Source organism: Thunnus albacares, chromosome 4 (assembly GCF_914725855.1).
Source record: "Thunnus albacares chromosome 4, fThuAlb1.1, whole genome shotgun sequence".
Lineage (NCBI taxonomy): Eukaryota > Metazoa > Chordata > Actinopteri > Scombriformes > Scombridae > Thunnus > Thunnus albacares.
In genome coordinates, this window is record NC_058109.1 from 16,067,841 (window position 1) to 16,092,193 (window position 24,353).

General features: G+C 37.7%; 2 protein-coding genes across 2 annotated transcripts in view; both read right to left on the reverse strand.

Moving 5' to 3' along the window:
• Positions 1 to 9,159, reverse strand: part of vgll4b (vestigial-like family member 4b) — a 43,593-nt gene extending 34,434 nt beyond the window's left edge. Inside the window, exons 1-2 of the mRNA XM_044348566.1 lie at positions 8,958 to 9,159; positions 6,261 to 6,334 (exon numbers count right to left, since the gene is read on the reverse strand). Of these exons, the coding sequence (XP_044204501.1) occupies positions 6,261 to 6,324 (64 nt within the window). The 5' untranslated portion in view covers positions 6,325 to 6,334; positions 8,958 to 9,159. The remainder of the gene's footprint in view (positions 1 to 6,260; positions 6,335 to 8,957) is intronic.
• A 2,246-nt stretch (positions 9,160 to 11,405) lies between these two features.
• tamm41 (TAM41 mitochondrial translocator assembly and maintenance homolog) lies at positions 11,406 to 18,982 on the reverse strand. The gene is made up of 8 exons (XM_044349999.1): positions 18,580 to 18,982; positions 17,126 to 17,308; positions 16,438 to 16,530; positions 15,974 to 16,124; positions 15,367 to 15,512; positions 13,456 to 13,621; positions 12,623 to 12,685; positions 11,406 to 12,376 (listed from the first exon to the last, which is right to left on the reverse strand). Exons 1-8 carry the CDS (start codon positions 18,715 to 18,717, stop codon positions 12,285 to 12,287), a joined length of 1,032 nt encoding a protein of 343 aa, XP_044205934.1. The 5' UTR covers positions 18,718 to 18,982; the 3' UTR covers positions 11,406 to 12,284.
• Between the last annotated feature and the right edge of the window lie 5,371 nt (positions 18,983 to 24,353).

Consider the following 24,353-nt stretch of genomic DNA (forward strand, 5'->3'; position numbering starts at 1 on the left):
ACACAGTGATAGGAGGTGATAACTCTAACGGTGTTAACGGTTAGTAGCATCATAGAACCCCATTTATCAATAAGAAAGGTAACAGACACTGACTGTTGAACTGATGAACTGATAGTAAAATAAGCAATAAAACACTGTTGGTGTTTGAGACAATAGAGTACAGTCTTTCAAGTTTACACCTCACCTTTTTATTTACTTTTTTTTTTTTTTTTTAATTGTTTGTGGACACAAATTTGAGTACGCACACAAAGGCTACTGTATGCACATACAAGCATGCTAGAGTCTGCTCCATAATGTCCCTCGCTGTGTTGTTTATGACTGCTACCATGAACTTTTAAATCATAAATTATGCTCAGTCACTCACTCAGACTCTTACATCAGTGCTTATCTAGACATGCAATCGCAAGACAGGCAAATTAGTTCAGTGGTAGCAACGTGTTGTGTAATGATGGGTTTTTTTTGAAAGTCAAATTAAAATCAAATTCATCGGTGATATTCTAGTAAAATACAACCACAACACACACAGATCTGAGGACAGAATACAACAACTATTTGCTTAAAACTAATATTTTCAGTTATTACTTTTCACGCTTGTGGACGTAAAAGATAAAAGATAAAAGATAACAAATGTGTCAAGCTCCTCATTGCAATATCTGATTTTTGGCTTGACAAAAGGCAAATTCATGTTACACAGCCTGGGAAATGAACAAAAATACATCATGTAATGTTATGGCTGAAAACCTTATATTAAAAGTCATATAATTTCTTGTTTCCCTAATGGCTCCATTATGTTGCACTAAATGAACAACAGACACACTTTTTTGATCATCGAAAAGAGTGATCTCACTGCAAAAGGAGACCACTAGCTGCCAACAGGTACATTACATCAAAGCCCACCTTCTTTTTGAGACGAGCTGCCTTAGAAAAAAAGCAAGGTCCATATTATATGTTAAAGTTTAAGCTCTCTTAACTTGAGAATGCTTTAAAAAGCCATGCAGGGAAAATAGGTCACAGAGATGGATTATTCTGCTCACCATCTGTATGCTTCCACTATTGTCTAGTTGTTTAACACCTGTGTCATGTTACACACGCTGCATTGAGAAAAATCTGTCAGAAACCTGAACAGGCTGGAGGGCAAACCCACTCCTTGCTTAAGAAGCACCCCCCAAACCACACCCTAAAACCCAACCCCTTCCACCCACAGACATGAATCCTTGGTCAAATAACCTCCTACTTGGACTACTGTTTGCCTCCAGCAAGGTTTAGACAAAGCGTGGTGATGCAAGGTCTCTGATTTCACTTTCGCTGTTGATCTACCGCATTAAAAATCAACAAGCTCTGACTGGTCTTGACTGCTCACTTGCTAGGAGGCCTAACAGGCAGTTTAAAAATGTGCAAAATCTGATTAACCAAACTTGCTGTAGCTCACACTTATACAACATTACTGAGGACACCCAAGTAGAGCTGCAACTAACAATTATTTTTTGATTTATCGAGTAGTCATTTGGTCTATAAAATGGTAAATGTCTTTTCACTGTTTCTCAAAGCCCAAGGTGATGTCCTTAAACGTCCTCTTTTGTTTCGAGCAACAGTCCACAATCCAAAGATAATCAGTTTACTGTCATAGAGGACTAAAAAAGCCAGACTATAATTACATTTGAGAGGCTTGAATCAGAGAATTTGGACCTTTTTTCTTTAAAAAAAAAAATGACTCAATATGATTAATCAAGTATCAAAATAGTTGACGATGAATTTTTCTGTCCATTGACTAATTGATGCAGCTCTACACCCAAGACTAGCACTACAAAATGAGACATACAGTGTTTCTAGGTGTCTGATGTGCTTTAAAATTAGCTTTCATTATCTACTTCATGAACATAAAACTATGTACACACTACAACAATGTCCAAATGTAGGAACCACTTCTGCCTCATTTTAAGCCACGAAAAAACATGTTAGTGTACAAATATATTTTAAATTATATTACCCACCTGCCTAATGCTAAAGGGAGACATCAGCTGACACAAAACTGACCACATTTAACATTAATATAACAGTGTGTCTGGCAAATTTAGACAATGAGGATTAGATATTTACAAGATAATGATTTTTTTCATTATCAATTGATTTGTGGATTACTTTCATGATTAATCGTTTGGTCTGTAAAATGTCAGAAAATGGTAAAAAAAAAAAAAAAAATGTTCACCATTTCCCAAAGCCCAAAATGCAAACTAAAATGTCCCGACCAACAGTCCACCCCACAAAGATATTCAGTTGACTATCAGAGGACTAAAGAAACCAGAAAATATTCACATTTGAGAGGCTGGAACAAAAGAATTTGGGTATTTTTCCTTAAAAAGTGACTCAAAACAGTTAATTGATTATCAAAATAGTTGATGATTCATTTTCTGTCAATTGACTAATCAATATATCGACTAACTATTGCAGTTCTAATACTTACACCCACCCAAGACCAAATATATATACAGGAGATGGATAAAATAATTAGGAACACCTGACAAAATCACAGAATCCCAATTTTTGCAAGAAAATCTATGATTTAAGCTCAGTGTTGAATAAACTTTACGGTGATTGCAGTTTGTGGTGTCGTCGTGTCAGAATGTAACATACTGGATATAGGGGGCCCTGTTTAATAGACTGTTTCCCTGAGACCAAACTCTCAGCAAGAGCTCGGAAAAGACTGGCGGCATTTGAACAAACCATGGAAACAATAACAATGAAGGGGAGATTCTGTAAGTGTGTGTGTGTGTGTGTGTGTGTGTGTGTGAGAGTGTGTGTGTGTGTGTGTGTGTGTGTGTGTGTGTGCGTGCGTGTGTGTGTGTCTAAACAAACAAGCGGGATTTGAGTGTATGTGTATCTACAGTATGCGTGTTCAGAAGTAGAGCAGAGGACACTGTACAGATCTCAGCCAACCACCTTCTCTTGGCACCGACTCCTCTTTTGTTGTGGTTCCTGTCAAAAACAAAAGGTCCATATTCCATCTCTTCAGCAGGGCCCTAAACCACCGGCCCTGTTTGGACATCCAAGACCCGACAAGCATAGCCAAAGCCTGCTGAATTCACACTAAAGACACAAGCAAGAAATTACTCAACAAAAATGCTGTATTTTAGAAAACACTGAGCCATAAACAAAAATATTATGAGCTTGGCTGCAGTGGAATCCAGACGGTTTAAGGTTGATTTCAAACGTTGCTTCCAGGAAGGGTGGAGCGCACAGCAAGATGTAGTTCTTCCAAGTATCCACCAAAATTGCTATGGAGGGGTGACGTCAAGTATTAAGCATTTCTCTGTGTCCACCATTAAATATAAAGGCACAGATTACTTCACTGCTGTTTTAGTGAGTGTGTAATTACTGTATATTCAAGGTCGTGAATGTTTGACTTGAGACCTGTGATTAGTGTTGCTTCCAGACAGCTTGTCCTCCAGCCGGAAGGTGGGAGTTCAAGTTCACTGACAGCGAGGATCTGCCCTGCTACAGTGTACATGTGTGTGTGTGAGATATAGAAAGTGAACTGACGAGTATTTCCTTCTTCTGGGATCATTATAGTATCACAACACATCACTAATAGTGGATCTAAATGCATGAACCTCGACTTGCCAGACATCTTCTCTGATCTTCTCTCATTCATATTCTTCACTCCAAACACTTTAACACTCTGAAACTCTTGCTAAGTTGCTATAATCAATATTTTTTATATGAACAATAGATTAAATGTGAAAGGGCCTCCCGACTGTACTTTCTGTCAGCTCTACGGAGCTTCTTTCAGCTCATTGTTTTGGATTTACTTCCTGCAACTTTACCCTTTTTGTTCAGCCTCATTGCTTTGCTTCCACAGCATCGTTTTTGGCTGCAGCAGGCAGTCCACCACCTGCCCAGCCCCATACAGCAGGCAGTTAATGTTATATATTTGTAATTTATTTCTCTACTGTTATATTGTTGTTTTACTAGGTTTACTACTTATGTTTTACCACTGCTATGTCTGTCTACTGTGTGTGTATATACACAACACTTATTGTATGTTGGTCTGTCCCTCTTCTGTTGCTCTACCTGAGGTTTCTCCTTTACTTTCCCCATTAATGAATTTTGGGGGATTTTTTTCCTGTTCTGAATTCATGTTCAAAGTATAAAAGGTTGTATTTTGTACAGATTGTAAAGCCCTCTGAAGCAAATTTGTGATTTTGTACTATGAAAATTAAACTGATTTCACTTGAACCTGAGAGGCAGAGCAGAAATGTAGATCTAAGGTGACAATATATCAAACTTATAACTGTGGGCTAAAGCCTTCTGCTCTGTAAAGATCAACCCATCACAAATTTTATGGTTACAAATTCCAAGTACAGTCATTACAAATTTGCAAGCAGGAAGAAATACTGAAGGTTTCAAAAAAGCACTCACTCAAGACTAACCACAATTTAACACAGACAGTTTTGGATAATGACTCATATTATAAGAGAATTAATTAATCTGGACCTAGGCCAACAATTCTACTCTGGGATTACTTCAGTATATTTTTTTACTCTTTAGCTAAGCAGCATGACCTCGGACCAATACACTATTCATGTACTGTAATTCTGTTTCCCTGAAGACAGCGTTTGTGTAATTACCTGTGCAATTCATTTCCAACAGAGATGGGTTACCTGCAGGGGTGTGTTTAAAAAAAAAAAAAAAAAAAAAAGAATATTGCTTCTCGTTTCAGGTTCTGAACGTTGTGAACAGCCACACCGGCCCTGACAAGTTGTGAAGGCACGCTTGAGCCTCTCCCTGTTCTGTGGCAAGTGCTCTGGTGTCAAGTGCTGCATGGGCGTTACATACAAAGGCTTGTCAAAAATGCAAATAAGCAAGCAGAGGTTACTGACTCAACTGCCTGTTAGCCTGGTCGGCCGACTGACTAATAGCGAGTTTGTCTGGCAGACTAGCTGGTTGGTTGATTAGTTTAGTAGGCTGGTTCGCCTACTTTCTTCTGCACTGTTGTAAAAACAGGTCGAGAGCATTGTCTATGGACAAAGAGGCCATGCACGACCCACAACAAAAAGTGACATCAGCGCCGAGGAAAAAACAAAAACACTGCAGGGGAGCGAGGGAGCAGGGGAGGAGGGCAGGAGAGCTCCCATGCCATTATACTCAGAAGTGCAAGGAAGCTGATATTCAGCTCATTTAAGCCAAAGGATTATGGGAAAAAAGCTGGTGACACGGGAGATGTTACAGTTGAAGCTCTTTCCAAATATTCCCAGTCTCTCAATACACCAATGAACACAAGTGATTATCTAACATTATCGTGTATATATTCCAAGTTAATCGGCTATGATGCAACTTTTTCAGAAAAGATAGTCAACTTTAAATAAGGAATTTGAAGAACTCTCCTCTTTTTAAATCATAGTGATGCTTCAGGAGCTGCAAATTCCTCCACAACATAAACAAATTCACAAGACTGAACAAAACCACTTGCCAGCGTTTTAAAATGCCTCCTCTATGACGGTGAAGTAAGTTTAAGTGCAACACAACCACACAGAGCAGTTATTAAATACATAACAAACGATCTGCTAAGCTGCTGATGAGAAAATAACAAGCCAAACAGTACCAATCAATTATCAGTGGTATCCACTGAATTTTAAGTGTCCTTGTAGATTTCCCCTCAGCTCAGAGGCCGGCTGGCTGTGGAGAGGCCTGCTGAGAAGAATTGGCCATTTCTCCTTAATCTCGGAAGGAATTTTTTTCAGCAACGCCAGAAATCCTCAGAAATGATTAGGAGAGCAGGAAGGAAAAGACGAAGCAGGAGAAGTAAGACAGAGCCACATAGAAGAGAAGGGATGGAAAGAGAGAAGAAGATGGACAAAGAGGAAGAGGACAGTGACACAGGCAGAAAGATACAACCAGGTGCAAAGAGACAGAGAGAGACACCCCACCCTGATTCCAGTGAAAGCAGGTTAACACAAGCAAGCAGCTGGTTAAAAAGCAGTGCTAATGGCGGTTGAGTGCCGTTGGTCTTATTTGCCTGTGTATCTGCAACTGGAAGCTTACACAGCACAAAGACGCCTATTGTGTCATGGCAGAACACAACAACACAGGGCCCGCAGGCTTATAGTTGAACATAAAGTTGCACTTCATCAATATGTAACGCGACACTAATCATACGAATCGTTCATCCACAGTGACACCTTTCAACAGCACGAGAGTCTGGACAAGAACGTAGTCCGACACACAACAAACACAAGAGGAAGTGGAAGTCTGTTAAAACTTACTTTCTTCTTCATTCGCATGAACAAATGATGCTGCTCTTGACAGAACATCCAGTGGTGTCTCCATGCTTGGATGCCTGCGGGACAGAGGGGAGGGCACTGTGTTGAAAATGTATAAGACAAACTGACAACTCTTTGGCTTTGTAGTGGCAGTTTACACACAAATGTGTGACAGATGACAAGTCATTACAAGCTCCAGGTATTAAAAAAACAAACACTGGCTTAAGATCTCACAGGCCTCTAATGACATCATTTGAAATCACTGGTGTATTATTTGAGAACTTTCTATATCAGTGCAAGTGAGATACCTGAGTTTCTGTACAGATACACAAATAAGACTTTTTTTGTAATAGCACAGTTAGAAGAATAAAAATATGTTTATTAATATTTTGCTACAAAACCATTTTCTTCTTTTGACAAAGCATGCCAAATTTCTGTTGTTGTTGGTTTAAGCAGCTGCATAAGTAGAATACAGTCTTCCTGATTTAGATATGTAATGCAAATATCAGATATGACATAACGATAAGTATACAAAACTAAGAATGTGACCAAGCATTCAGTGCCAACTTTCACTACTACTGACACATTTCAGTGAGTAATCAGAAGGTATTGAGGTCTGATAACTAATCACCTTCTGATATTTTTGATATGCTGCGGTTGAGATGGAAAGTACATTTACTTAAATACTGTACTTCCGTACAATTTTGAGTTATTTGTACTTTTTACTTCACTATATGTATTTAACAGCTGTAGATTACTTTCCAGATAAGGACTTTGTGTACAAAATATATGATCGGCTTATAAGATATGATGCAACTACCCAACAGTATGTAAAGTAGGGCTTGACAATAAACCAAATTTATTGGATTATGGACATTATGAATGTCTCTCTGACCTAAATTTACTCTCACCGAAGCAGTCTGAATCCCATATAGTTACTCTGAGAACTACTAATGACATGTAAGTCAAAGGTCAACCAGTACAGAAGTCAAGAACTATGTTAACTGTTGCAGACAAACATATAAAAAGTAAACAAGAACAAGAAAGCGATTGTCATGTACTGATGTCTTTACCATTGTCATTATCAAGATGTGAGCTGAACTCTCATTTGACATTCAGTAACAGCTACTGGATAGATTGCGTTCCTGTGAGCAATTTTCTATTCAGTTGGACGAATCAACAGACATCGCCAGTGTGGCTCAGTTGATTGTTTTGGTTTTCTTTCCATGGGAGGAAACATTTTGGAGGACTTTGTGTTCTGCAAGGAGGTGCCTGGGAGGACAATGGGTGAGTATAAATGCTGTCAAGTTGAGTCCAAATGTAATTTGAGTAAAATTACCCTCTGTTTCAAACTATGTAAGCGGTATTAACATGATTCAAATTGAAACATGTTTTTGTTAATCACTATGAAACAGGTCTGAAGTGTTTGGGTTGAGAAGTTTTAGAATACATACAGTTCCAGTGGCATCTAAGAGTACAAATGGTAATAAGCATATGCTCAATGGGTGTTATGATTATGAGGGGGTCCTTGGAAAAATGTATCCCATGTAAGGGGTCCCTGGCCCCAAAAAGCTTGAGAAACCCTGTGTTAAGTAGTTGAGAAAGTAGCTCCACTGTGACAAGCCACAGCATTAAACTGCTGCTTACATATGAATGCATCAGTAACAATAGTATAAACAATATTATAAATTATATAATATATGACTTTGCTAGGGGCCACTCTGCATAATGAGTACTTTTACTTAACTGATACCAAGGCTACTGTAAGTACATATTGTTGATAATACTTCCTTTTAATGCAAGACTTCCACTGGTATTGGAGTATTTTTATATTTTATTGATACTTTTACTTTACCCTTTTTAAAAAAAAAAAAAAAAAAGTGATAAATACTTATTTCATTACTGTCTTTGTGTTTGTTTTATTATTTCTGACCTTCTTATGATATTTGAACAGAATTATTGGGATTTTTGCTCCACAGTGTCGAGCCTTCAGTCTGCTATGAGAGGTATTTGTGGATAAAAAGGCTGCAGCGCGCTTCTCTTCCCTCTTTCTGCATTCCTAAGATACCTTTCCCTCATTTCTGCAGGAAAATGGCGTTTTGAGCAAGATAGTCATTAAGACCTATCCCTGCAGCTTCAAACTAATTACCTCCCCATCCACAACACTATCTACGTGGTGCGCGCAAAGAAACACGACAAACTTTTTTCTAATGAGAGCGACTCGGACAAAAATAATGTCGGTGGCAAGTGCGTCTACGTTTATTCTCACCAGCAGTCCTGAGTGCTTCCTTATCAGAGAGAACAAGGAAGGTCCACACACAAATATTATATCTTTAACAAAGCTGGCAACACGGAAGAAATGTATCGCTGCTTGGTTTTGTGATTAGGTTTCAAATCCCTGGAGGACAGCATGTTGCTTTCTTTACATGGGAAAGTTTGGGAACCCGCCAGTGTTAAGTTAGCCTGCCTGCCACTTCATATCGTCAATGAAACTTCAACTATCACCCTCTTGTAACAACTGCCTGGCAGTATTTCAGCTCTGTTTTAAGCTCATTCTCCACACAGTCTTCATTAACACGCTGAATACTTCACAAAAAGCTGACTGAATGTGTCCCGTACGACTCCAATAAAGAGCGCACTCTCATCCTACAACCTCCGAAACAATGTCACAACTTCATGTTTAGCAGCACATTTACATACCTCCTTCAAGCGCCACTTTGGTATCTTCCAGTATTATAACGTCCACACGCAAAAATAAATAAATAAAATTAAAAAAAAAAAAAAAAAAACACACAGCACGCGCGCACACAAAAAGAGTATATATCCCACAGAAATAGAAAGCAAAAGCCGCGGTTAAACGCTCCTGTACGAGAGAAGACAATAGTAGCAGAGCTGTTGGTTGTAAACGAGGAAGAGGAGGAGGAGGTGGAGGAGGAGGAGGAGGAGGAGGAGGAGGGAGGAGGAGGCAGGAATGCCTGGAATGATGGAATTCAGTTCCTAGCAGGTGGTGAAAGTGAAGCGCGCTGATTGGTGGAGCCGTGAAACAGTGATATCAGCATATATTATTATGATAATGACCCCATTGCATCACATCCTCTGAAGGTCAGGCTGCTGTCACCGTGTTTATGACTCATATGAAGAGAACTCCTTCCCCGTGACAACAACTGTGTCACTGCCTTTGAGCAAGGCAGTTAACCCTTTAAATGCTCAGTGACCGGCAGCCAGTAGTGAAAGAAGTAATCAGATGTTTGACTTAAGTAAAGTAGTAATATTTCAAGGTACAAATACCTTAAAGTCCTGCACTCACATTTTACTTAAGCACAAGAGGTTTTTTAAAGTTCCAAAAGTAAATGCCATGGTGAGAGTAACTAAGTACATTTTTGAGGTATTTGTCCTTTATTTGAGTTTAACATTGCTTTACAGATTTAGGTTGTTAATACAGAATATAACCAACAAATAAATAATAATGCATTATTATAGATTAAACTACCCAGCAGTATCTAAAGTATAGAAGAAATAAAATCAAGTAAAACAAAAGTAGAAATTGGCCCCACCTTTACCAGTTGTAATATCAAAGTGCATAAAATGCATAATTGTCATCAAATAATATAATTATTTGCAAATAGTCCATTCTGTATGAATACTTTTACTTTTGGTACTTCATTTTGTTGTTTCTGTGCTTTTATTGAAGGTACAATTGTAAATGCAGAACTTTTACTTGTAACAGTATTTCTACAGTGATGTTTGTACTGAGTAAAAGTACCACTGAGTAAAAGTATTCATAATGCTGGCTGAATGAACTCTGTTAGTGTTACATGATGCTTTACTGTGTATGCAGCCTTTTATGTTGTAGCTGGCTGAAGCTAATTTTTGCTACTTTTTGTACTGTTGGTAGTTTAAGCTACAAGAATACGTCAAATTTATATGATCATCTTTAACCTGTAAAGTACAGCTGTCAGATAAATGTAGAGGCCAAAGACTAAAGTTGCATAAAATGGAAATATTCAAGTTGAGCACAAGCACCTCCAAACTGGTCTGGGGCTCCAGTGCAGGTGCCTGATTATGTTTTCTAAAGTGTTAAAGTTATTTTTTTAAAAAAGGTTCTTTAACATTTTTTGTAGATCGATAGTAGTCAGTATATATTTATAATGCTCCTTTTGGTCTATGTATTGTGTTTTATGTATTGTGCTTGTCTACAAGTACATACTTGCTAAGTTATATACATTATGTAATGTTAAAAAAAACATACTTTATCACAGCAGATATTTTGACTCATCATAGCAAAAGGGAAAAGCACAGGTGTAGCTGACATAAATGATGGCTGTTCTCCATTTCGGTGTACAGAGAAGCCGAAACAGCGAGATAGCATGCAGAATACCGAAGCCCTAAAACTGACACCTCAATGAAATGCAGCAGTTAATTAATGTCATTAGTCACACCTGTGCTTTTCTTGCTATGAGTCGTAATGTTTGCTAAAAAAAAAAGGCTTGCTGTATGATGATAATTTTTAATGCAATTTTACTGTACACGAACCTGTATTTCTTGTATTGTAATAAAATAACGTCCCCCACACAGAGTAATACTCAAGAATAATCTACTGTCAGTAATCAGAATGAGTATCTCACTTCAATCTGTCGCAATAACATTTGCATTGATCCCCCTCAATGGGCTCTTAGCTAAGTTTACAGAGCAGCAGAAATCAAAACAGAGGAGAGAACCTCATTTTTATTATGTGATCATAATGTCAGTTATATCTTGTCATACTGGCTAGTGATTATATTAGTTACATTGATAAAGTTGGCTAATCCTAATGACCAAAAATGGAAATACAAGGAAAAAAATTAGAAGCCTGATGGAAAGAAAGGGGAAGTAAAAGATGCAAAGAGACAAATCAGCATCCTTTTGTATTCTGATTAAGTTCTTCTCAATTTTTTAAAAAAGAAGCAAGTTGCCAAAAAAAAAAAAAAAAATCACATTAGCAAAAGCAGTGAGCAGACATGGAAGAAATGTTTGAGTTGCACCTTCCAAGGGTCAGGATGTCCTGAAATAGACTAGAGGAGGATTTTCCTTTAATTATGGACTCTGTGGATTTAAATAATGTAAAAAAAAATTTAAAAAAATCACACAGCTGAAGACAGGAGTCATTCCTGTTATATCAAAAAGTTTATTAAATCCATTTCTTGTCACTATCTTAGTTATCAACAAGTGCTTTTGAGGAACCAATCAATGCGTTTTTACATTGAAGGACTACAGTCATAACATGATCAGATCATAACGATAACGGGCAGTGGAGAGGTAACAGTTTCTGTTAACAATTAGGAACATTTTTATTTTGATAACGGATAAGATAAAACCCTCCAAAAAAGCTTCTCAAATACGTGTGACCCTATTTTAAGTTCATGAATACTGACAGAAACACAGCGTAGCCATCAAAACTCTGTGAAAACATGAAAACATTGAGATCTTTGGCAAGGTAGGGAGAATATGTAACCTCTGATGACAAAATGTTCCCCACAGAAATATTCTCAATTTCTGTATTATTTCATCATGTTAGCAGTCAATAATCATCAGTCATTTAGTTAGCGCCATTTACACAGAAAATGCCCAAATATAACACATGCATGATCCACATGACCCCCAAGTAATTTCTTCCTTAAACACACTGATTTTGTGCAGTTTTTACTCCACTGGCTCTCGACGTAGCCAATTCAGCAGTAGCACACTGGCCACTGTAGTCATCCAGAAAGGTCCAATCTGTAGTAAATGTCAGCCATAATTTAGTCAAAGTCGTGAAATGTCAACCATTTTTTTTAAACTTTTGTTTTTTTTTTAAATTTCATGGTTAAAGGGCAGTTGAACAGATGGATTCACATTATTCACACGTCCAAATACCTGGTCAGTGATCACATTCATAGGAGTGATACAACCAGACATTAGTGTGTGATTGTTTGAGCTACAGTTCTGTCAGGTTAGAAACCAAAAGATGGACGCCGACTGTCCGGCTAACAGTTACAAAGACAGACGGGATCAGGACATCTGTGAAACAGACGGCTTCCTCCTCCAGCCCTTCCACATCTTCAACAGTTTCTTGGAGCTGTACGACACTGTCTTCCACATGCCTGGGAACGACAAGAACACAAACCATCAACAACCATGTTAAAAACACTTTTCAGTGACTGATCTTAAGAATAAACTTTACAAATGTCCTGCCCTGCCATTTCTTGAAAGGCTTTATAGCGTCGTCCATTTTTCTAATCAAAGCTAAGAACCACAGAATGCTTAAGGGCCATACTGAGACACCAGAAACAGAGCGTGACTATGAATAATTTAGGATTTTGTAAAAAACCAAACAAAGGAATGCTTACCAGCTGTAGCGATGCCTTTGATACTCTGCGTTATACTGGAGGATTTCACAATAGAAGAGACACCTGAAGAGAAACAAAAACATACTCAAACATGCAATTATACAATAATTAATATGTCTTCACTCTGCAATATAGTTTTACGAGTGCACCTTCTGGGAAGAGGGTGTATCTACTCTCAAGAGAAAAAACTACCAGCTACGTTTTTGCTTACTCGTACAATATAAAAGTGACATATATCCATCCATCAGTCTATTACAGCTGAATGAGTCTAATCCCAGTAAAATTACATTAAGCTGCAACACAATCTAGCTGCCCTTGCAAATAACAGTGATCGGACAAACAAGGATGTTACAGTAAAGTGTTTTTTTTATTCAAACGTGATTCTGTATCTGATAAATTTGATGGTATGATGTATTTCAGTATTGTGTTCCACCAACTGAAGGATACACTGGCTGGTCTAGGTCTGAAACCAAGAGTGTTGATGGGATGATATGTTTAGTTTATTACTCATTTTGTTATCCTATTGACAATATACTGGCTTTGTTAGTATTCATAACATAAGTCTACCCTATCTAATATTCACCACACACGATATCTGCCTTGATCTATACATCTAACGCGCACTGCATCTCAGATCTCATTAAGTGAATTTTAATGAAACATCTGGGAGGGATTACGTTTTCTATCTATCTATCTCCCTCCTCCCTCTCTCTGTTTTTGCTTTTCATACTGTGCCTCATCTCCAGAGATCATATTCTGCGGTAGGTTGTCTTTTCTCATTTTTTCTCCCTAAATCTTTTCCTCTTTCCTACATCACTCCAGTCATTCTTTACCTTGTTGTACAACAGCTCCACAGTCTGGGTCCTGAGCCACCTGCAGCAGGATCTCCTCCACGTCTCGGTTCTTCCCCGGAGGGTCAACCAGCTTTGTGATCCTTTGCTGCAGGGTCCGAGGCAATGCCATCAGCTGGATGAACTGGCCCTCTGGGCTTTTGTCTACCTGCAGGAAAAACAAACAAGAATAAATGAACAGACAAACATACGGGAGAGTGCGCAGCTGTGGCTCAATACCAGCAGCTGCACCGACTATCACATCCACAGGTCTCATCTATGTTATAAAACACACAGGAGAAGTAAATAACACAATGATATCACCTGTCAAATTAGCATGTGCTTGCATTGAACTATCTCATCTTCTGACGCACAGTATACCATCTGTAATTTCAAGTCTTTAAAATTATCTGTTGAATGGTGTAAGCCCAGCAGGAATCTCTGCAATATTAAATTCTTTCAAACCAGCCCAGATCCTGTGTCTCAATGTAGTCTTGCCCTAGGGCCCTAATTAATAAAAACAGACCAATGTTCATGTCATGTCATGAAATCTAATAACCCAATTTGGGTTCACACCCATACTGTATTAAGAAACAGAGCTTTAGAGCACACTAGGAAGTATAAGAGTGTGTCTATAGTGGATTATCTTTCTCTTAGTGAAAATATACTTAATTTGAGTAATAAAGCATTTGTCCTAAACTGTTTTCAAAGCTCTTAAGTCACAAAACTGCCCTTTTTCAAGCTTTTTTTCAGTATTTCAAGTGAAAAGTTGTGGTCTCTAGCACTACACTTGAGATCAGAGTGGGTAGGACTATACTGAAAAAACACCAATAACAGCCTTGCAATGGTGAAAATGCCTGATGAAAATATTTAGCTAAAAACCAGTAAAGCTGGAAAAGATTGAGTCAACTGCACATCAGTCTGGAGCTGGAGTTGTTGCTTGTTTGACTTCTCCCACACTGTCTAATGACGTACAAGTGTATTCCCCTAATGTAGAGCTCATAGCACACAATTCCCAAAGTATTGTTCATTGCAAAAGGTGTCACACTCATAAACATATGACACCAACAATAGATACCCAGTGCATAGCCCTAAGCCTCCCGCCACCAGCACCTACTGAACAGGTTATTTCAGGAGAGTGTGATGTCTCAGGAGGTAAGTATTTTGTTTGGTGCAGTATAGCAGGGAGTGGTAGTGACAGTCAAATAACAAAAAACAAGAGGGAAACCTTACACCAAAGAAAATGTTGTGTTTAAACACATATACTCCACATATACTGCACACACATTTTTCATGTTGTTCTCGTGGATGTTGTATGTAAAGCAGGTAAAAGAGCAGAGTGCCAACTTAGTCACACCCCATTTAAAGTTTTCTACCAAGGTAGAGAGTACACGCTGTACTATTCAGGTCCAAGCGGTGTCACAGTTAGCTTGAAACCTTATTTGCCTCTTTCAAAAGGAAAAGGCAAGACATATTAATATTAATATGAATATTTCAAAGGCGGTACTGCTGAGAAGTTTCACCCACAATTATGGAAAACAGCGTCTTTTTGGCAATATGTCTATTTTGATTGTTATGTAAGGTTTTTTCAGGTATTGTATTATAAATTAGACAAAGCAGTATGTAATGAAAAAGGCCAAATTGGTTTATAAGAATTTGAATGATGTGTTGTAAACATGGAGCCACTGACAGAACATGAAATCCACAAACTGTGCTTCTGAGGAATTCAATTATGGGTTTTTTCACCTATTGGATTTTTGACAGTTTACTCCATTTTGGGCCATGCATAATGAAACATGAGTGATGTGGTTAAAAAAGGCAAAACTGTAGATGAAGCACAAAAAGTTGAGCTATCTAGTGAGATAATAAAATAAGTTTTACGTATGTTTTTTGTGTCTCTTTACCACGTTTTACCTCTAATTTTCCTTGTTGAGGTTTGTAGACCACTTGTGGGCAGTCCCTCAGGATGTTACTATACAGAATCCGGAAGTGCTGAATGTTGTCTTTGACGATATTGGCCACCTTGGATTTATCCTCTCCAATCACCATCCTAAAATCGCCTTGGGAGGCACAGACAAAATGTTTTTCCATTAACGGACATCGACGCAGAGGAGTCAAGTAGGTAAAAACAAGGCTGCAGAGGTGCTCAACAACATTAATTTAGCCACTTCTGCTTCTCTTCATTACATCTGAACAAATCAAACAGGTTGGTTCTGTACAGCAATGAAAAACTAATTTCAGTATCAATTATTCTTTTTGATTGATCAATGAATCGTTTAAATTAGAGCCAAGAGCCCCAAATGAGATTGTCAAAATATTCATGAAAGCAGTAAATCCTAACATATAAGAAACTAGAACCAGCAAGTATTTGTCATTTTTCTTAATAAATAATTTAAACAATGACTCAGTTATCAGTTTAAAAAAATGCTTGTGTTATTAATAGACCTGCATGCATCTTATAAATCTGTATAGTACATGTTTCATTTTACTTAAGTTTTATGTAGTTGTGCAGTTCAGTTACCAGCATAAGAAAGACCAGCTATCTGCAGGAAAAGGTCTTCCTCAGTGAAGCTCTCTGGCAGCATGAGGAAGGAAGCCGTCACAGCACTCTTCAGGTTGGCCACCAGGGCAGCACGGAGCTTTAAGTTCTCGTTCTGCACAAGCATTCTCACCTGCATGGGAACACAAACACATGCACGCACGCACATAAGCATGAATACATGTGTCAGAAAAGCCTGAGGAGATTTTACTGAACAGATCAGTTAGTTATTTTGGTCAAAAACATTGCCCTGAACTTTTTTTTGAAACACACCTTTTCATTGTTTCAGCATATTTCAAATAACTTAGTTAAAAGCTGGGAAAACATTTGAAGGGTTTTACAATAAATAAATAGTTTGTGACATAAATAATTGCACAATAAATAATCGTTTTTATACAGCTTTATTTTTCTGACTGATTCAGTAACAAACTGATGATGATACTGACTGGTTTATGAAGGCGGCCAGCAACATACATGGTCTTCCAGTGCATCAGGTCTTCAATCAGAGACTCTGTACTTATCACACCATATTTGATTGTCTGAGAAGAAGAAGAAGAGAAGGTGATAGAAGATATATGGTTAAGACATTCTCGCCATACAAAAAAACATTCAAACAAGCTTAGATTACATTTGAAGAGAAAGCCATGTTTGCTTTGCCATTATAAATTATATTAATATGGATCCAGAAAAAAAGGGAGTGACTGTTCACAGTTTTTATTTATCCTTTTTCTTGTGAGAAGTAGACAAAGCTTAAGCAACTGACTGCTTAAAAGTCACATCAGGAGATTTCAGTGCCAAGAACATTAAGTCACTCCCTTTAATAGCGCGTCCATTTTTTTTTTTTGTGCAGCTGTTTCTTGTTTTGAAGCACATTTCCCTTAATGTTCGTGTTTTCACTTTTGTATGTCTTTTAGCAATTTCAGACTTGAAGCACGTTTTTCTTGATGTTTTTGTATGTGTTTTAGTATTTGAATTCTTTTTTTTCCCCCCAACATGTAGAGTTTTTAGATTTGTAATCACCCTTATGGGAGACTACCATCATCTCTTATAACTTACAAACACAATATGGTTTGGTCAGTGGACTGTTGTACCTCTTTGAGACATAAATATGCATGTGAGAGCCTAGTGATTTACCCTCCCATCCACAGGCACCAGTGTGTTGTAGTATATCGCAGCCCCGTGTTCATTTTGTATGGAGCTGATCATCCTGGGCCCCAGCAGCTTGAGGATGGAGTAGTGTTTGCGGTTCTGCAGCAGATTCATGGTGTGCCACGTCACTGGGTCGTCCACCGCAAACACAAAGTCCAGCATGTTCTTCTAAATATATTAAAGAGAAGCACAGCAGGGATTATCACTGTATATTGTGATTGTGTATATTATGATCATGCCATGATATCATTTAATAACATTCTTTTGTCCAAATTAATTAAACTGAGCAAACAGCAATTAAAAAATATCAAACAGAGTGATTTAAGTAGCTTCTGATTCGCAGCTTCTGATTCAGGGTTACGAAAAAAGTTAAGGGAAACATAAATAATGATATTTAGCAGCTGATTCTTTTTTTTCAAAAGCCTCAATGCTGTTTAAACCCACTTTCAGATTTGTGAAACCTTTATTTTGCTCATGAAAATTGAAAAACTGCAATTTTACTGATATTTTTCCTTTCAGACCACATTAGACCGGGTCCAGATCAAAAGTCACTATACTCAGATTCGCCAAATCTGGACTAGATTAACATTGAAACACCAGAGACTTATTAAAACACAATTTCAGATTTGTGAAACCTTTATTTTGCTTATGAAAAATGAATAAACGGCAATTTCACTGCTTCCCCCCCTCCATGGGGACCACTTTAAATCAGGTCCAAATCAAAGAACACTATAGCTACTTAGAACTGTCAAATTTAATAATAATAATAATAATAATAATAATAATAATAATAATAATAATCAAGCTAGTCCAGATTTTTTTCTGTTTTCATAAGCAAAATAAAGGTTTCACAAATCTGAAAGTGGGTTTAAATTGCAGTAAGGCTTTTGCTAAGATGTCTAACACTTTTATATAAGTGTAACTGGTGAAAAAACAGAGAATCAGCCACTAAATATCATTATTAATGTTTCCCTTAACTTCAGTGTCATTATTTAAGTTTATATTACACATGTGTGAAGAGTTTTGTCTGATGAAATGCATAACAGTGGAGCACATAGTTCACGCATTTGAAACATTCCTGAATATTGAGATACAAAGTTTGTTTTTGTTTTTTCATATTTATATAGGAAAAATATTCATAATAATATAGTGATATAGATTTTAAACACATTTCCCCACCCCTGTATCTACTAATACTGATCCTACCCAAGAACATGTTTCACTATTTGTGTGCAAGGCTAAAAACCTATAAACCCCTGTAACAATGTCTGTTACAAATAAAAGACAGTATAAATTAGGACACAGAGCAGGGAAGTTGTCTCCTTTTAGTGTGACTGTTTTAACTCACACATGTATATTAAGGTTAAATTATAATGTCACTGTGAGTAGCGTTAACTTGTGGTGTGAGTTAGGAAGCTGTCAGGACAGGTGTCACTTACGTCCATTTGACCTTGGCTGGTGCCGTGTTGTTTGAAAACACCAGATCCATAGGCAAAAGCTAAGCTGATATCCTGGGGGAACTGTGACAAAATCCTCCTGTAAAGCACGCCGGTGTTGTGCAAAGCCGGTAGAGTCATTTTAAACTAGCTACGATAGCTTCCCCAGCAGTAACACAAGCTAGTTATCGACAAGACAGACAACTAATTAACATGTAAAACGAAACTCCGGGCGAGTAAAGTAACAGAAACATTTCAGACTGAAGGATACAATGCCACCAAACGCAACCACAACCACAACCACTGGTCTATATTAAAATTATGTTTTTTATCGTTTAATTACATCCATCTGGCCAGTTCAGGTCAGCTGTGTAGCTGACAGTTAGTGTCGACTAAAATGTGCGTCACGGATTCTGCTGCCTGCCGCCTGGTGGCTCACGGGAAATGTAGTCGGTAAACAACCATGAGCCGTTAAAAAGCCAAGACAATGATTATAGTGTGAGTTATTTTGCACCCAACGACATTTATGGTCGAATACTAAAGTGAAATGTAAATTTGGCGACAAATTACTGTATTTTAATAGGCCTGCTTGAGGGGGAAATGGAGAGAAATCTGATCAGGTATTATTTTAGCCGGCAGATGGCAGTTTTCTATCATGTTTAGCAGGTGGCAGTGAGGTAAAACCAATTAGTATGGATGGTTGTGAGTAAACCCAGAAAAGAGGCTACCTGCAGCTGCAATAACAGCCTGAGTCTGATGTGTTATGCAGCGCCAAACTCCTAACAAAAAACTCCCATGTATATAAATATATACTATAATAAATATATACTGTAATATAATATAATATATATAATACATAAATTTGCTGCACTCTGAGAATCATGATGTATGTTTTCTTTTTTTTATTTTGTCTAAATGCTTTATTTTTCAGAAATGAATGATAATTGTGAGAGTATTAAATATATTTGATATATTTTGCTTGCATTTTCTGTCTGTCTTTTTTTTTTTTAAACAAACTTTACTGGCTGCATGTGAACTGCTAACCTGAGGAATCTTAAAAGCCTTTTAAGTGTGTGAAAGAATAGAATAAACTCAATAAAAGTCAGGTCTGATCATCTAATTAGATTACTTTTTGTCTATCTAGTTTCACTCTCTGTGGTGTTTAGATTTTGCATTGAATTACACAAAAAAATCCATGAGAATTGAATCTCTCTGACATGACTTTGAAAATTGCTCTTGTCAAGTTCCATACTCTCATATTTGTTTGCAAAGTTTTGTGCTTGAATTAGTGAAGATATTAAATAAAACCCGTGAAACCAAATGAAACTGAATATTGCATGACAACCATGAAAAAAGAGACCACATTTACTGGCTGGCAGCTTAAAAACTCTCCCAATGGTTCAAACTCGATGCCTGATTAAATCAAAATTAATACTGAATAATATTCATATTGAAAAGCCAAAAGATTGGAGAGGCCGTCATCAGTCTTCACTACTGCATTAGTCGCTAGTCTTATACGCCCAATGCTCAAATCTATTTGACTGAATTAATATTGAATGTAGATTCATGACAGTTGGCAATATGTCTACAGCTCATTATGGGATTGTCAAGGCCGGGACAAATATTATCTTCTTAGTAATTGCCATGAGCCATTTTTTTCAGCCAAATGAATATTGATAAGGTCACTGAATCCTGACTAATGAGCTCACTCACTGTGAATAGTGCTTTGTTAATTCAGGGACAGTGAAGCACCAGGTTGAGTAAAAAGGTATTTTCCATCATGTTGAATTAACACTTGTGATCATGACTCTATGTCGTCATGTATCGTCCATGTATTAATCCATATCTGGTAGCCATTTTTCCTTCCTGTGTTGTATTATCATTGTGGTTGTATATTGTGAGAATCTATAATGCCATCCCCACAGAATTCATTCTATGTATTTTCATGGCCAAACAATCCTTATTCAGCAGTAATTTAGGCCCCGTTTACACCTGATATCAACATGCGTCTCGGGTGATCCGATCACAAGTGGAAAGCTTTAAGTGCGTTTACACCTGGCATTAACATGCGTCTCCACATGCGTCCTGAGTGACCACATGTGATCGGATCTCACTTCTCCGCTCTATGTGCACATAAACACGGACATAATTTCCGAGAGAGAGAGAGAGAGAGAGAGAGAGAGAGAGAGAGGCAGCGATCTCCCCGCAGCTGCATCTCTCCACTCAGAGACATCGTGCGCATTTAAGCATAAAATACAGCAGCATAACTTCATTGATTATTTAAATCTCCGACACGCCGATCTAATGTTAATTAATGTTCTGTGTTCTTCTACACATCCAATAGGTCACCTGTTACACACACAGTCCAGGTTCATACAGTGAAACTGTTTGGAGTAAAGCAGTCGTCCTCCTGATAAATCCTGAGCTCATTATGTTCAGCAGCGCAGCAAAACTAAAAACTGTAGTTATCAACTTGACAGGACAGAAGAAACTATCCAGCAACGTTTAGCCTCTGAAATATTTTTTTAGACAGACAAGCGAAAAATTAGGCTAATGGTTTAATTTCTATTCTAACTGTCGATTTGAAGAGGGAAACCGGTTAAGGGAACGAGAAAAACAGGAAAAAACGGGATGTGGATTACGTTTTTAATTCACATGAAAAACAAAATAATTAGTTTATCCTGTTATCAAACATGTTGAACAGCCTTGGACAGAGGGTCCTGTGTCTAATTTGCCGGAAAATAGAGGACGTCAATTGAGTAGGCAGTCCTTCAATGTGGTCCAGGACGCATTTGCGTTTACACTCCTAAAAGAATGTGGCCACATGCGGCCCAGACCACCTCCTAATGTGGTCTGAGTGATCGGATCTCAATCCGCATTCAATGCGTCTTGGGTGCGTTTACACCTGTATTTGGAGTTATCCACTTGTGATCGGATCACCCGAGACGGATGTTAATGCCAGGTGTAAACAGGGCCTTAAGGGCAGATGAGGTGGTTTTCATGAATTGAGATAAAGTTACACTGAAGTGACTGATATAGATCTCTGCATGGACTGAAATATACAAATATGTCATATGTCATCCATGCTCAGTCTTGCTGATATTTATATTTGGAGCCTTTCTGGGAGAATTGTTTTGGAGGCTGGTCATTAGTATATTTTTCATTAACCAATTAACCACCAGCTACAATAGACCAGCTACACAGGACATGCCTTCCATTAACCTGAGTCAGTTATAACACCTTAAGGCCAGGTGCTTTTCACTGAGAGTGTATGAATAAAATATATTTTAAAATGTCACCAATCAGCAGAGTAGTAAAGATTTACAATATAAGGCAACACAAATAAGTAGATTGTTTAAAGATCCCCTCCAGACTTATATGTAAACCTATAAAAAATACTCTGCTTTGACTAATAATTAGTGTCTGATATGTTTTTTTCCACAATAAATGTTCAGTTATGTCGTAAAAAAATACATCTCCTCCTTCTTCCTCATTGAAAAACCCAGAATCTATGAATATGCAAATATTTTTCATTTCCAAAGTTTAACTGCTGGACACAAGATGTCTCCTTCTTCACTGTAAAGTCAATTCTCAGTGTATGTGCACTGGAGGCTTCAAGTTTACTGGACCATAATTGGCTCTAAAATCGCTGTGATGTCACAAATCCTGCTCATCTACTTACACTTCAAACTCAGATTTTTGCTGAGCACAGATAAACTTTCCTCTTTCAGCAGATGAATGTGAATACCTTGAAAGCCTTCTAGCGTCAAACTCTGCACAGTGAATCTCAAGTCCACAGGAAGACAGACTTATAAATATACATAACTAGCCACAGTGAAAATCCTCCCATCGCACCTCCATCTCTCCTCACAGTGTTTGTGTGGGCCAGTGTGTGAAAATGACTGAACTGATTGGAATGAAAAGAAACGCTGCTTTTGTTATTTTCTTTTGGTATAGGAATGACTAATTGACCTGAATCGATGTTTGTTGTGATTGCACGTTTTTTTCCAATTTGAAGTGATTTTGTCAAAGTTTCTACCCCTATAGATTAGTTTGTAAGTGCTCAATGATTAAAACTCTCTGTACATCTCCTTGAGTTTGAGTGGACGCCTCAGGAACAGTTCATTTGGATGTACACAGCTTTGATTGGTATGTCTTGGCAGAAACCAGATTGAAGTGCAGCTTGCTGTTAACTGTTGCTGTTAATACATCGATATCTGTCACCTCTTCTGGGTTTACAGGAATTTCAGGAGGCATTTTATATTAAAACTACAAGAAATACAGATTGCACTAAATGATGCAAATCCTCTGAGGCAATTTCAACCTCACATGAGATTATTACGCTAGCCTCCAAACACACACATCATACGTGTATAATACAAACATGTACACACATGTGCACTGACTAGGAGAATCTTTTCAGCTTTTGCACGCCTGTTGCCATGGAGATTGCCATTGCTGCCCCATGCCTTGTGATGGAACATCAAAAGAAAATGCACCACTAACCACACACACACACTCCTGCAGTTGCACAGCTGCTCCAGACCCCTTTGTGAAAGAGAGAAAGAGAAGCAGACACTTTTATCTTGCCCTGCTGAAGGGTCACATGTCACTGAGCAAGGAGGAATTAGCCAATAATATTCACAATATTAGAGTCAGAAGCAAGTGAAAGACAAACTAAAATGCACGTTTGAGGTAAAATGAGACATGGGGTGGTATCTTGATTGACAATAGTGCAAGAAAATGAGAAAAAACATCAAAATGAATAATCAATTAATAATACACATAATTTGTGTAACTGTTGAGTTCAATCAAATGCGTGGTTATTGTACATTCGAGTGACCTACCAGGTTTGAAATAGTTTCAGTGAAGACTAAGATTCATATTGACACAAAATGATTAGCTTAAATGTCAATTAAGTATAAACATGTATGTTGGTAGTGAGAGAGTTAATGGGATGATTACGTGAGGGGAAATTTCTATAAATCAATATGTGATTTCAGGCTGGATTGTTTGAGCCACATTAGCTCATTAGTTGCTTTTATTTCACACACACACACACACACACTGATCCGTCTCAGTTTTCTGAGTGAAATCAACACATCTTCTAGCAGTCAGGTGCTTGTTTTCTCATTAATCACCTTTGTAGCTGGGTATCTGCCCTCTACACTAAACTCCTTAAGACCTAAAATTCATTATCTAGATATATGAGTAAATATGCATATTGATTTAAGGTAGATTTTAAGACTAATCTAAATGTCAGGTTAGTGACTGACAGGAGTCTTAATCTGTTCTAATTATAATACATATCAATGTTATTGTGAATGATATTTCAACCCTGTGGTACACATAATAGTGACGTCCTCAAGGTCAATTCTTCTCAGTTAGCTTTTGTTAATGATAAAGTGCTATTCTAGTAAAAAATAATGAGTCAGCTGCACTCATTTAAGAATGCTTCTTCCAATACTGCTTGACAGCTAACAACAAAACGTAGGTTTGACTGCTACAAGTTCAGGTTCGTTGCTAACTGAAGAGTTGTTTTTTTTTCTAAATGCCAACTGATTTTGCTCATTCAGGTCTTACAGTACATTTGCAAATCGCCCCTAAATGATCAATGTTGGTGCATCTCTGTGCCATCTTCCAAAACGGACCCAGTCGCTGTTGTGTATTTAATGAGGCTGATTAATGCCATGATTGCAGATCTTTGATTTATACATATTATTAATACAATACAAACGTACAAATACACATAATACAGACCAGTTTTAAAATCTGTT

Coding starts and splice junctions, on each gene's coding strand:
- tamm41 (XM_044349999.1), bottom strand. CDS start 18,717: ATGACTCTACCGGCTTTGCACAACACCGGCGTGCTTTACAGGAGGATT. Junction 17,309..18,579: donor CCAGCCAAGGTCAAATGGAC/GTAAGTGACACC, acceptor TAATATATTTAG/AAGAACATGCTGGACTTTGT. Junction 12,377..12,622: donor CAAAGGCATCGCTACAGCTG/GTAAGCATTCCT, acceptor TGTCGTTCCCAG/GCATGTGGAAGACAGTGTCG.